This window comes from Trachypithecus francoisi, unplaced genomic scaffold, assembly GCF_009764315.1.
Source record: "Trachypithecus francoisi isolate TF-2019V2 unplaced genomic scaffold, Tfra_2.0 Lachesis_group8, whole genome shotgun sequence".
NCBI classification, from domain to species: Eukaryota; Metazoa; Chordata; class Mammalia; order Primates; family Cercopithecidae; genus Trachypithecus; species Trachypithecus francoisi.
Window position 1 is genome coordinate 47,093,531 of NW_022681473.1, and position 14,774 is coordinate 47,108,304.

Sequence of the window (14,774 nt, forward strand, 5' to 3'; positions counted from 1 at the left end):
TGATTTTGTTATTTCTTGGTCTCTCTAACTTTCTCTATTAGTTGGTCTGTTAGTCTTGCTGGCAGTTTTTGTCAGCCCAGTAGAAGCAACTCTCTTTGCTGCCAGAGTTTGGAACCCATTGAGGCATAGATGCAAGTCAGGTAGGTGGAGATTGAAATGGTAACTCTAGGACTGTTAAAAGCTAGATTGGGGCCGGGCGCGGTGGCTCAAGCCTGTAATCCCAGCACTTTGGGAGGCCGAGACGGGTGGATCACGAGGTCAGGAGATCGAGACCATCCTGGCTAACACGGTGAAACCCCGTCTCTACTAAAAATACAAAAACTAGCTGGGCGAGGTGGTGGGCGCCTGTAGTCCCAGCTACTCGGGAGGCTGAGGCAGGAGAATGGCGTAAACCCGGGAGGCGGAGCTTGCAGTGAGCTGAGATCTGGCCACTGCACTCCAGTCCGGGCGACAGAGCGAGACTCCGCCTCAAAAGAAAAAAAAAAAAAAAAAGCTAGATTGGAAGACATGATTAGGGGTTTGAAGACAATGTATAGTCATAGTGAGCCTCTAATTCTGAATCTCAGATTGAATTTACCCACCAAGCACTGTGGTAGCTGTATAGAGTTGGTCCTGCTAAACTTAACGCCTGACCAAGAGGACCTGAGGACGTACTGTCTCTGCAGGCAGGCACACCCCAAAGAGGGAGCCCAGGAGGACCGTGCCTTGCATGGCCAGTTCCTTCTCCCAAAAAGGAAGCAGGAGTGAGTGAGGATGTAGACAGAGGGGCCAGGAGTGTTACCACAGGGAAATCTTTCTATGCGAAAATACGAGGAGTAAGTAACGTGTTCTGCCCATAGGTCTGTTGGTCATTTGGTCTGTATTTTCTCCTTCCTTTTCTTCCCCCTACCCTTCTTCCCCGTCTCTCTCTCTCGTTCTTTCTCCCTGCTCTCCTTGTGGGCCTTTCTCCCTCTGTATACTGTACCATGTCTCCATTTCCTCCTCTTCTCCCTTTTCTGTTTTCTCACTCTTTTATTTTGTGACCCAGTTTACCGAGGCTTGTCTGTAGGAAAAACTTGCATAGTAGACTTGTAGCTACTTTTCCTGTTGCCTGGAATAAATCAGGGATTTTTGAGGGTGGTGGGAAGGGGTGGGGGAAAAATAGGGAAGGATGGGTTGCAGTGGGAGTGATGTAATTGGGTGTTGAGATCATTCTGATTTTTCTAAGTCCTAGAGATATTCTCTTTCAGCTAGAGGTGGACTTAGCTTCCCTGAAACCCATGGGTTGAGCTGGGGAGGGTACTCTTAGAAAGGAGAAGGAGCACTGGATGTGGGACAGGTAGTCCACTTCACATGACATTAGAAACATGTATAATGTAAACTTAGACTTCTCAAACATTTTTGTTTTCTTCATCAAGGTATTTACTTCTCCCCAGGCATATCCTGCCTTCTCATTTCTCTGTGCTTATGGGCAAACTGTTACCTCTGCCTGAAAAGCTTTTCCTTTGTGTTCCCGCTGGGAAAAATTCTAAGAATTTTTCTAGGCCTAGCTCAGATACACCTTTCTCAGTAAAGACCTTTTCTTTTCTAGCATTCACTGCATTAGCTTCACATGCATAGATAGCACAATATATTGTATTATTATGAATTGTCTGTATGTTTTCTCATATGCTAAAGATTATGAACTTTTAAAGGATGGAAACTGTGGGTCATTTTGCTCTATATTTTAGCACAGGACCTGTTATTAGAGGGAAAAAATGTTTTTTATTTTATTTTTTTTTTTTTTGAGACGGAGTCTTGCTCTGTCGCCCAGGCTGGAGTGCAGTGGCCGGATCTCAGCTCACTGCAAGCTCCGTCTCCCGGGTTTACGCCATTCTCCTGCCTCAGCCTCCCGAGTAGCTGGGACTACAGGCGCCCGCCACGTCGCCCGGCTAGTTTTTTGTATTTTTTAGTAGAGACGGGGTTTCACCAGGTTAGCCGGGATGGTCTCGATCTCCTGACCTCATGATCCGCCCGTCTCGGCCTCCCAAAGTGCTGGGATTACAGGCTTGAGCCACCGCGCCCGGCCTGTTTTTTATTTTATTTCATTTAAACAACCTGTTTGGCATCTGTTTGGGTGGGGCACAGCTTACATTCAGAGTTGGTTTGGGGGAATTCTCTGATGAGACATTAGAATGTACCATATGACCCAGCCATCCCACTACTGGGTATATACCCAAAGGATTATAAATCATGCTGCTATATAGACACATGCACACGTATGTTTATTGCGGCACTATTCACAATAGCAAAGACTTGGAATCAACCCACATGTCCATCTGTGACAGACTGGATTAAGAAAATGTGGCACATATACACCATGGAATACTATGCAGCCATAAAAAAGGATGAATTTGTGTCCTTTGTAGGGACATGGATGCAGCTGGAAACCATCATTCTTAGCAAACTATCACAAGAAGAGAAAACCAAACACCGCGTGTTCTCACTCATAGGTGGGAACTGAACAATGAGATCACCTGGACTCGGGAAGGGGAACATCACACATCGGGGTCTATCATGGGGAGGGGGGCGGGTGGAGGGATTGCATTGGGAGTTATACCTGATATAAATGACGAATTGATGGGTGCTGACGAGTTGATGGGTGCAGCACACCAACATGGCACAAGTATACATATGTAACAAACCTGCACGTTATGCACATGTACCCTAGAACTTAAAGTATAAAAAAAAAAAAAAAAAGAATGGATCATCAACTTCCAGTCCTCAAAGTCTTTCACTTTTCATCCTCCACTACTCACCTCATTGCCAAAGGTTCGGGGGAGCTGGAACCCTGGCTGTCCCCTCCTCACCTGGCCACTAGGGGCCCAGTACTTCCTCTCTGGTGAATGTGGGTGAAAACATCTGCTTTGTCCTGTATCATTCCAGAGGACACTTGAAGGTGTGAGGACCATTTCATTACAACAGTTATTAATTAAAAAGAAGTGTCAGAAAAAAAAAAGTTACAGAATAAGTCTGCATCTATCTGCATGTTAGACTGCATGTCATCACAGACTAGCTCCACTTTTAGCAGTGTAATTAAGGAAGGAAAAATGCTGAATTTGGAGAAAGAAGCCCAGTTCAGAATCTGATTCTGACTGTGTGTTCTTAGGAGGCTTGGGGTTATTTAAGTGCCTGCATATGATGGCAGCTGAATGTATGAGATGTCATTGCTTCTAGACCCACTCAACCTCTGGAGTTAGGAACAGACACACACACACACCACACACACACACACACACACACACGCACACACATTTTTACATACACACACCTATGTCTATTTATCTGTCTCTACTAGAAATCATGAATTTACGCTGATTTTTCCAATTACTATCCAATATTACATGGTTGATTCTAGCCTTTCCCCTTTTCATATCTATACCTTTCCTCCCCTTTTTGATGGTGATGAATCTGGCTCCTTTATCCTGAATATATTTACTTGATTGTTCAATCTCCTGGTGTGTTACCGGGCTCCCTACAATGCCAGCCATCTTCTTGGCCAGTGCTGCTGACTCAGGCCTGCCTGCACTGGCTGAGTGTCTCCCACGCCCGGGTGGTGCTGACTGAATGTCCGCTCTCTGCCCAGTTCTTTCTGTTATAAATGTAATTCAGAAGAAAATTTTTTCTTTTGTAGGTCTAGAGAATTCTAAAGCAATGTGTGTACTTGCTGGCTCAGACCACTCAGCTTCATTAACAGGTGGGTACCAGCTCTTTCACGGTTTAACATGCCATCCAGGATTCTCTATGTGACTGCCTGAAGTGGTGATATTGAAATACAGAGGGAATGTCATAGACTTTGGAGCTAGAATTCTGATGCTACCGCTGGTATGCTCTTAGGCAAATTACTTTTCGTTTCTGAGACCGTCTTCTTGTCTATAAACGACTTTGTGGATAGTTAGAGAATTAAATATAATACATATAAATCATGAATAGCAACCATAGGCTCACTTCCATTTCGTCTGAGTTTGCTTCCTTAACTACACAATAAAGATAATAATGTCTTCCTCTCAGGGTAATGGTGGTTGTCAAATCATATAATCAACAGTATATTTATATGTAACATATATGGATAACACAGTGTATTATATAATTATTCTTTGTAGTTTTCTCATATGCCTACGATTAGGAGGGCAGAAGCTGCTGTCTTATCCATCTAATCTGTTTTGGTGTGTGTTACAACTGTCTAAGCTCTCTACGTGTGTATACTAAAGTAACCTGTTTTATCCATCTGTATCTTTCTAATCCATTTATCAATCTCCGTCTATCTACCTACTCTGTTTACCTATATATCTGTTTTATTTATCTTTAACCTTTGTATTTTAATATCTAATCTATGTATCTATATATCTAACTCTAGATATATAGTTTTGTGAATATTTTATATTGTTATATATTTCTCTAATTTATCTACTTCATCTCTTTGATCTATCTGTTTTTCTATCTTAACTGTTTTTTTATTCTACACTATATCTCTCTCTCTGGCTGCACATTCATCCTTCCATTTGAAACACCGAGCCAATACAGTATAAACTGTCTAGTGACTTTTCCTTCCAAGGCAATGCAGCATTTTCTTGAAAGTGACAGTAATCCCTTCTCTTTGGCTCACATTGCCCTGACCCCTGCTGGTAGACTGGAGACTATACATCTGAGAGATTTATAGTATTTTGTTTGGTAAGACCTCTCACAGAGTTGAATGTATTCTATTTTTTAAGCAAAGAGGAGGGACTTCCATACTTAGTGTTTTATGTGGAAATTCAGGTGAGTCCATAATACATGTAAATTAATGGTGGTATGCATTCTTCGACATCAAATTTGCAATGCAGCCCAGCTGAGAAGTTATTTCAAGAGCACAGGAGCCCTAATATGAGAGTTTAAATGCTTTGCAAATTCTGAGCTGCAGATAATTTGTTGTTTAATGAATTTAAAACAAACATCTAATAAAAAAAGCACCTACTTTTAACTTATGTCTCACATCAGGTAGATTTGTATATTACTATTTGTTAAAAGTGTTGAGTTGAAATGAATGCCAACTATAAGGGACTCCACTGGGTATCTAGTTCCTCCCTTCCTTTTACAGAGGAAGGACTGGAGACCCTAGGGTGAGAAGTGATGTGTTCGTGCCCCACAGTCAATGAGGGATGGAGAAGGCATTCTTTTCTGAGAATAAAAGTAGACTATGAGGTGTTTCTGTTTTGTTCTGATTAATCTGAAATGACTGATGGTATGTAAACCTAGAGCTTGTCTAATTGTTTGTCAACCTCAACTTCTTAAAAATCTTGTTGGTAGTAAATTTAGTATTTCATATGTAGGGCACATTTATTATGGTGTTATTTATATAGAAATGTTGAATATTTTTATTAAGATGTAATTTATATATAATAAATTAAATTTCTTTTGAAGTATACAATTAAAGAATTTACATTTCATTTCAAGTATACAATTTAGTAATTTTTAGTATAGTCACAAAGTGAAGTGATTTTTGATATTTTGAAAATGAGCTAAAGATTGTGGAGATTAATAGCCCTGCTGGGCACTGTGGCTTACACCTGCAATCCCAGCACTTTGGAGGCTGAGGCATGTGGAATACTTGAGGTCAGGAGTTCAAGACCAGCCTGGCCAACATGGTGAAACCCCATCTCTACTAAAAAATTCAAAATTAGCTGAACATAGTGGCATGTGCCTGTAATCCCAGCTACTTGGGAGGCTGAGATAGGAGAATCGCGTGAACCCGGGTGACGGAGGTTGCAGTGAGCCAAGATCGTACCACTGTACTCCAGCCTGGGTGACAGAGCAAGACTCTGTGTCAAAAATTAAAAAAAAGAAAGATTGATAGCCCTCTCTTTCTTCATGTAGTTCAAGCTGTTACACATTGGATTTTGTTCAATGCTCTTTAGATATTTTCTCTGGAGTGGTTGTAGATTATATAACTATTTGGCATTGCAGCAGAATTTAGTTTTACCTGTTGAGGCAACAGCATAATGATCCTCATCTGGAAGACAGTTTGACTTTCAAAAAGATGGTTTAGAGCTACTAAGATAAGTGAAGTTGTTTACACAGGCTTCGTCATCAGTGTCTTCTTTGTAGCTCACCAGTCCACTTAATGGATTGATACTTTGCCGAGGGGGCTTCTTTGCTATCTTGTAAGAGGTCTTCATACTTTGCATACCCTGACGAAGTCCAGGAGATTGACCTCTCTCTGGGAATGTAATACACCAGATTCACTTCACAAAACTGCAGAATGTCAATGTTGCAGGGTCACCCGAGTGACAAAAAGGTTTCAGTGATTTACAGTCCCTCATCTTAGAGTTGAGGAAACAGACCTAGAATGTGAAGCGATGTGCCCAGTGTCAAACAGTGATTGGGTAGCAGATGGAACTTGAACTGGAGACTTCTGAACCTTAGTCTAATGCCCTTTAATGATACTGTTTGACTTTCCATCAGTTTTTTGGAATATACCAGACTGCCCTAGGGTAGGCAATACTATAAAGTTTTATTGGGAAGCTACAAAATGCAGTGAAGGCAGAAGACCTGACTTCTAGTCCCTATTTGACTCCTTATTAGCCATGTGATCCCTGAAAAGTAATTTAATATGTTCCAGCCTTGATTAATTTATGTTCTAGAACAGTGTTAATAGAAATATAATATGAGCCACAATTTCAAAAAATAAAAAGAAACAAGTGGGATTAATTTTAATAATATATCTACTTAACCCAGTATATCCAAAATATTATTTCAACATGTAACCCATATGAAATTATAATGAGCCCCACTCTTGTTTGCACTAAGTCTTTGCAGTCCATTGTGTGAGAGAGTAGCATTTCACTTACAATGTATCTCAGTTTGGACTAGCAACATCTCAAGTGTTTGATAGCCACATGTAGGTGGTGAACTACTGTATTGGATAGTACAGTTGTAAATCCTTAGATTATAAGGGTTGGAAAAGCTGAGGAGTCACAAACTGACAAGCCATAGGCTAAATTATAGCCCATGGCCTCATTTTGTATGGCTTTCATTTACAAAATATTTTTGAATGTGAATGCCTTTTAGACAGGCACGTACTCCCTGGCTTGCCATAGTCACCCGCCAGTCATTCTTGTTACTAGTGTCATCGGTCATATTGTGTGCCCTTCTACACCAACAGCCTTCCCTTCCAATTTTCAGCTGGTGAAACTAAGTCTTAGAGAGGAAGTGATTTGTCCAAGGTCAATAGCTAGTTAGCGGATCCAGGAATAGAAGCTAGAGTCACTTGACTCTGAATTTGCTCTCTTTCTGTTAAATCACAATGTCAGTCAGTCACTTTCCTGCTTGTATCACAGGATGATTGTGAGGTTAAAACAAGCTGAAGTGCTATCCAAATGCAATTCTATAGCATTATATTTTCTGCTGGACAGGGCATGCAGTGAAATAATCTTATGTTTAAAAAATTTAAGCTTAAATAATGTATCTTTTAACCTGTTATTTTGAAAGTTAAAGCATTTTTTTTTCATACAAAAGGTAGTATAGGCATATATTTTAAAAACGTAGAAAATAGAGAAACATGTCTCATGCACGTGGTAGATGTTGAATAAATATTTGTTGAATGAAAAAATGAAGAGGAAAACCACATTTTTTTCCCCTTAAACTACTAAGAACATTTGGGCTTGTTTTTTATGGGTAGAATTTTAAAAAATCTTGTAATATGTTGTTACACTGTACACAAATTTTGTATCCTGCTTGACTCCACTCAACATTGTAATGTAAGTATAAAATGACTTCTTTTAACCACTTATTTTTTAGACTTCTGTTATTTTCCATCATTTTGGACTAATATTCCCTCACCTCTTTTGTTCCCCTTCTGTTTGTTTAAGATGCAGGAGAGGTGTATGTTTGGGGAAGCAACAAGCATGGGCAACTGGCTACTGAGGCTGCTTTCCTTCCTGTGCCCCAGAAAATAGAAGCACATTGTTTCCAGAATGAAAAGGTCACTGCCGTCTGGAGTGGGTGGACACACCTGCTTGCTCAGACAGGTGAGACAGTAGCAGAGAACTTATGGTTGGTAAGAGCAGCTGGGGGACAGCTGTCTAAGCAGCTATGAGTGCTTGGGGTTAAGGCTTTTCATTGATGAAAGCTTAAAGATCAGAGATGGGGATACTGGGGTCTAGTTCTGCCATCAGCCAGATATGTGGCTTTTCCTCTCAGTGTCACAGGTTTCTACCCAAAAGGATAAGCCTGGGTTAAGTTAACTCCTTCCGGTCCTAAGAGCCCATGAGGTTTTGAGAAGGGATCCACTGCAGCAAGCATCACCCCAAAATTTGCCCAGCTTGTTGGGAAGTCCTTACTTTGTCATAGCTATTTGCATTTCTAAGTCTAAATTAAAAGCATCAGAAAATGTTAAGTGAAAGATAAATATCTCAAGATTCAGGTAGGCGCACTATTTTGATTCGTAGCTGGCGTGGTATTCTGATTTAAACTTTTGTGTTGACCGTAGTAAACGATGTGTATTGGTTCAGACATCTCATATATTCCCTCAAATGTTCTCACATCGTCCCATACAGCTTTTGGCATCTTTATCTTTTCCTGAATCTTCATTTGTTTCTCATCTTTTCCTTAGGGTGGTTCTGCTTTCCTGGCCTTCATGTTCTTGCCCCTGCCTGTTGATTTTCACAGAGTTCCCCAGCCAATTTGTAATTCCCAAGATCTGTTATCGTGTCAAAGTATTCTGAGCTTCAGGGGTTCTCAGGAGTCCCCTTGCCTACTCCTGTCCTGCTTGCTAGCTACACACACATCTCTAGACTCCCAAATACCTAGTGATTCTTATTTTCAGGAGTTTCTGGCTTTTGCAGGTTTTCAGGTCAGCTTCAGCTATCCTTGGTAAGTCACACATACTACACATTTCTATACACAAATGTAGACTTATGAGCAGTCATATCTATGATGCTTTTAATTGGTCTTTTAAAACATTTCATGATCATTTTGAAACAGTGGCCTGAATAACAAAGATGTATAATGACTTTCCATATTTTACCGCTTTAGAGGATGCTCTAAGGAAAGTGTGTCATTCATTACGAGGACGGTCATCACTTTCCTCAAAGAGATTCAGATTGCTTGAAGATTGGGCTTATCTACAGAACCTTTTCCTAAAGAGACTCACTGAACATGGTAGCTGGGTGTTGTGTGTGTGTAATTGTTGGTATCTCTCTTTTGTTTCAGATAATAAGCTCTGTGAAGGAAGCCACCAGATTAGTCTTGCTCACTTCTGTGTCTCCACTGCCTATCAGAGAATGTACTCATTTTCCTGCATCAAACTCTTTATAGTTAAAAGAGACTTCACATACACAAATGCATACAAGGCAGGGTAGATAGCTAGGATTTCTGACCTCTTTCCTGGGACTTAGATGTTCACGAAGAGAAAGCTTGTTTGTCTTTTTGGATTCTGGTGTCCAACCAAGTAGGTTAATGTTTATTAGGCACCTATTGAGCAATGTGTTAAGCCTTGGGGAAATGGAGGAGAAAAGACATTGGCCATATCTTCCCACTAGAATATATGTAGATAGGTGTAAGTCTAAGAATTTAGAGATGGAAAACTTTATCATCCATCCATCGTACAAATGGTGAGGGTCTTTTTATGTACTGTGCCTTGTACTAGATGTAAGTCTCGCCCTTAACGAGTCCACTGTCCATTAGGGGTGATAGACCTATGATAAAATTTTACTACATTCCAGTATGAGATGTGCAATAGTAGAGCTAAGTACAAAGTGCAAAGATCGCTTAGAAATTAGCAGTCGTCTTGAGTGATTGGGTGTTCACAGGTAGGCGTTTCATGGTTAGTCAGTCTTCCAAGAGTTGCAGTACATTAAAATACACTTACTACCAAATGGTGGTGAATTTGGTTGAGTCTGTCAGTAAACCCTTTAACTAGTTAGGTAGTTGACTAATGAAAGACATAAAGATGTTGCTTCTTTGATTTTAGCTGTGAAGCATTATAACTGAGACAATTCCCACATCTGGGCCAGCAGCCCAGCCCTTGGGGTGGGAGATTGGAACCCATGTCTCTGACACTGTCTGAGTCACCCCAGCTCCTCTGGAGCTCAGCTTCAAGTTTCTGCCTCCTTTCAAGAGCATGATTTTTTGGTAACGTTTCAGCTATTTAATTAGCTTGTTAATTCAGATTGCTTGTTTTTGTACATTGCCACTTTCTCCTTTATCCTAAGTCCAGAATGGTTAAACCTGGGAGGTTTGAATGTCCTGGTTTTTGTACTGAATTTTGGGTAAGTGAGAGTTTGCATTTATTTGATTCACCAATTTTGTGTTCCTTCTACAGCAGTGGAGGCCTGTGCTCTGGCCCAGTGTCATTGAGAAGAAACACCCAGGGCTTCTATTTAATCAGACTCAGTGCTCACATTAATGGGAATAAGATTTCCTCACAGGGTCAGGAGCAGCTCATTAGTGGAACAGGAGTTATTTGACTCTAGTTGTTTTCACAAGCTCCAGTGGTGAATTGTTCCTGGAATGAACTTGCAGGCCACATCAGCACAGAGGCTGCTCTCAGTCTCATTCTGGGAAGCATTAGTTGTGTGATATTGATTAAAAAAGAGTTTATGCACAGACACTATTGGCGTCTAATGGGTAGAGGCCAGGGATGCTGCTAAACATCCTATAATGCGAGGACGGCCCCCTATAACAAAGAATTATCTAGCCCCAAATGTTAATAGTGTCAAGATTGAGAAACACTGCTCAGTACTGGACATCCCCAGTGGTAGGTGCTTAGCTAGGGCAGTTCACATGGTATCAGAATAACTTTATAGATTGTCTGTATGGGAATCTGTGATGTGTTCTCTGCCCTCCCCTCTCAGGAGTCTGTCTGATGCCTGCCTGCAGTGTTTGTGATGGAAAAATACTTTTCTGTTAGTCAGAGGCACTTGGAAAGAGTCCAAGAGAACCTGTTCTAATCTGGGAGAGTTGGCAAGGGTACCTGTGTCTCAGGCTCGTGGTGCTGCATTCTAGAAACCTTTCCCAAGCTGCTTAATGTTCCTGATCATTGTTCTCAGGAACTTCATGGGACTCCTGGGTGACTTTATCCAGGCTCAGTGACCTGCAGGTGTGTCATCTGAGATTCATGGTTTCCTGGCTGGAGGTGCTTCTAGTGAGAGTTGGATGGCAGATCTGGGTGCCTTCCTAGTTTGTTGACCTTGATTAAGTCACTTTACCTGTCTAGGCCTCCGTTTCCTCAACTCTGAAGTTTGATATTAAAACCTGCCTGCATTCTACATAGGGCTGCTGTGATGTTCAAATGAACGAATCTGTGAAAGATCCCAACTATTGTAAAATGCATACATAAGTGATGGCTGCCTGGGATATGTAAGTAAATTAAAGACTTTGTAGTGGCTTTTAGAAAGACTTCTATTTCCACAGGGTTAGTGTGACCTTGAGACTACTAGCCTGAAAGCTCGTGAGCTGACCAGGGATGCCATACTCTTTCTCACACCTCTGTGTGAAGAGACCACCAAACAGGCTTTGTGTGAGCAACAGGGCTGTTTATTTCACCTGGATGCAGGTGGGCTGAGTCCGAAAAGAGTCAGTGAAGGGAGATAGGGGTGGGGCCATTTTATAGGATTTGGGTAGGTAGTGGAAAATTAGTCAAAGGGGGTTATTCTTTGGCAGGCAGGGGTGGAGGTCACAAGGTGCTCAGTAGGGGAGCTTTTGAGCCAGAATGAGCCAGGAGAAGGAATTTCACCAGGTAATATCATCAGTTAAGGCAGGAACAGGACATTTTCACTTCTTTTGTGATTCTTCAGTTACTTCAGGCCATCTGGATGTATACATGCAGGTCACAGGGGATATGATGGCTTAGCTTGGGCTCAGAGGCCTGAGATACTCAATATCAAACTCTGGCAGCAAAGTTTCCTAAAGTCTTTTACTTGCATGCAGTAGGCAAGTGGCTCTTTCATATTATCAACAACCTGGAAGATTTTTGTGGCCTAATTTGTAATATTACCTATTAAAATTCATGGTACTCATCCCAATTTGTAATTGTATACATCTCTTTGTATTCTTATTTGTTTAATGTCTAGACTGTAAATTACACGAGAGCAGTGTCTGTTTTGTTCATGGCCATATCCCCAGCATCTGGCACAGGCCTGATACATAACAGATGGTTAGTAACTAAGTGCTGAATGAATAAATAAATGGCAAGGTAGAGAAAAACCTGGGCTTTGAAGTCAGCTAGATGAAGGCTTGAATCGTAGCTCTCTTAACCTACTGATTGTGTGACTGTGGGCAGCTCCACCTCTCTCTGTCTCCATTGTCACCACCCTGGTTCAGCCCACTGTCACCTCTTAACTGAATCCGGCAGTAGCCTTTAACTGGTGTCGTGGTCTTCCCATATTTACTCCTTGATATAGTTTGGATGTGTGTCCCCACTCAAATCTCATGTTGAAATGTAATCCCCAGTGTTGGAGGTGGGGTCTGGTGGGAGGTGATTGGGTCATGGGGGTACATTTCTCAAGAATGGTTTAGTACCATTCTTCTTGGTACTGTTCTTGCCATTGTGAGTGAGTTCTCATGAGATCTGGTTGTTTAAAAGTGTGTACCATTTCCCCCCTTGCTGTCTTGCTCCTGCTCTTGTCAGATGATGTCCAAGCTCCACTTCCTCTTCCACCGTGATTGTACACTTCCAGAGGCCTCCCCAGAAGCTGATGCTCGAGCTTTGCTTCCTGTATAGCCTGCAGAACTGTAAGCCAATTAAACCTCTTCTCTTTATCAATTACCCAGTCTTAAATATTCTTTATAGGAATGTGAGAATGGACTAATACCCTCCCTCTCCCCTCCAACCCATTCTTCATACCCCAGTTGAAAGATCTCTTCAAACCCATTGCGTCACATTCAGATGGCTTCCCATTGCTCCTAAGATAAAAATATAATCCTTAGTGGCCCTACAGGTCCTGTGTGATCTGCTCTCTGCTGACCTTTCCAGTCCCATTTCTCACCATGCTAGTTCTTAATCCCTATCCAATCTGCACTCTGGCCTTTGCTTGGTTCCTTGAAAGCATCATTCATTTCCCACCATAGTGCCTTTGCATGAGATATTCCCTCTATTTGGCCACTTATCTGTGCATCTCTTCTTCAGTTTGACTTAGCTAAATCCTTTTTTTTTTTTTTAATCTTATTCCTTAACTTAGGTATCTGGGAGAACTTCTCTTGACATTGCTGACTAAGTCACTTCTTTTTTTTTGTTCTCATAGCACCATAAACCTCTCTTTTGTGCTATTTTTTGGCAGCATTCTTTGACTAATTTCCTTTCCCACTAGACTGTGAGCTCCATGAGGGCAGGAGCTATGCTTGCTTTTGCCTGCTTAAGACATGTTGGACAAATGAAAAAACCCGATTTCTTTGAACTTATTTCCTTATTAGGCAAATGGGGAAATAACTGCTGACCTGATACGAGGATTGAAAGAGATGATGTATTAAAGCATCCAGCACAGGACTGGCTCATATGTCTTTTTAAGACACATTAGCTCCCACTACTCTTTTGGAAACTCGTGAGCTCTCTGGAGATCACATGCTCCATTTCTTCTCTTTATGTCAGAGGTCTCTGTGGGGCTGGATGTGAATGTCTCTGGATAGGTAACAAGTTGATCAGAACTCTCCTGAAGAGTGCAGAAAGATCAGTGCTTACAAATGCTAAGTGCTGGTTGCTGGTGGTGTATTAGAATTTCAAGGGGAATGATTTACACAAGATCTAAACCTTAATGTGGAGTTGGTCAGAATGTCCAGAATCCAGTTGCTTTTGGGATGCTGGAAGCTTTCACTGAATCCTTCAGTATCCCAAAGTAGCCTTGTGGTCTTACAAGGGATATGGATTGAAAAAGTGAGAACGAATACAGAGAGTTCTTTGACATTCTTTACTTTCTTCAGTGTCACCTTAAAAAGCCCATGAGTCTTAGAAGTTTTAGAGAATCAATGATGAAAGAAGCAACTTCCTCGCTTTGCAAATGAAAAAAACTGAAACCAAGAGGAGACAAAGTGACTTCATGGCAACTTTAAGCTAGAAATCCAGTTCTACTTTTCAGTGAAATTTTCCCCCTTCCATCACTGTCCTGTTGATTCATGGTTATGTCCTTTTGATTGAGATTTTTTTATTCTTTTGTTTTCCTAAAGAGGGGAATTGTATGGTACGTATGAAAGGGACTAGCTGTGTTAGCTACTCTTTCAAGTGTCACAGCCCAAGAAATATTTTATTGCATTTGATGTCTAAGCATTAGTGAAATTCAAGCCCGGCCATTGATTCACACTAAACTGAGTTTATAAATATACCTAATGCTGATTTTTCTGTTTTGGGGCCAAGATCCTTTTCAGAATAGGGTGACAGTATACATTACTCCATCTTCTTTGGGACCATATATCATGAAACTTCAACCAAGCTCAGGGAGATTCTGACCTCTTGGGCTCTATTTAAAGCAGGTGCTCTGGAATTAATGATGCTTGTGCTTTAGAACTTTGAAAACCCAATGGGTGAAAGTCAAGCTGAGCCCAAAGGCTTATTTTGAAATGGATACTTTTTGATTCTTATTAAAGTCATGAGTTTTTATCCTAGAATACTTAGAATGTCAGTAATGGATAGAAACTTACAGATCATCTGGCCTTAATTCCTCAGTATAGAGATGTGAAAACTGAGGACTAAATAGGGGAGGCACAGTGAGTGAGTCAAGGAACTAGGATCAGAACTCAATCAAGTCTCATGACTCTCAGTACAGTGTTCTTTCTGCCTTGTTACATTC

General features: G+C 41.2%; 1 protein-coding gene across 4 annotated transcripts in view; it reads left to right on the forward strand.

Moving 5' to 3' along the window:
• SERGEF (secretion regulating guanine nucleotide exchange factor) overlaps window positions 1-14,774 on the forward strand; it is a 234,558-nt gene that overhangs the window by 17,722 nt on the left and 202,062 nt on the right. For all 4 annotated transcript variants that reach the window (XR_004436276.1, XM_033208197.1, XM_033208198.1 and 1 more), the window contains exons 7-8: window positions 3,653-3,715; window positions 7,866-8,024. Coding sequence is in view for 3 of the 4 variants with exons in the window: in XM_033208197.1 (XP_033064088.1) it covers window positions 3,653-3,715; window positions 7,866-8,024 (222 nt within the window). In the remaining variant the exon portion in view is untranslated. The remainder of the gene's footprint in view (window positions 1-3,652; window positions 3,716-7,865; window positions 8,025-14,774) is intronic.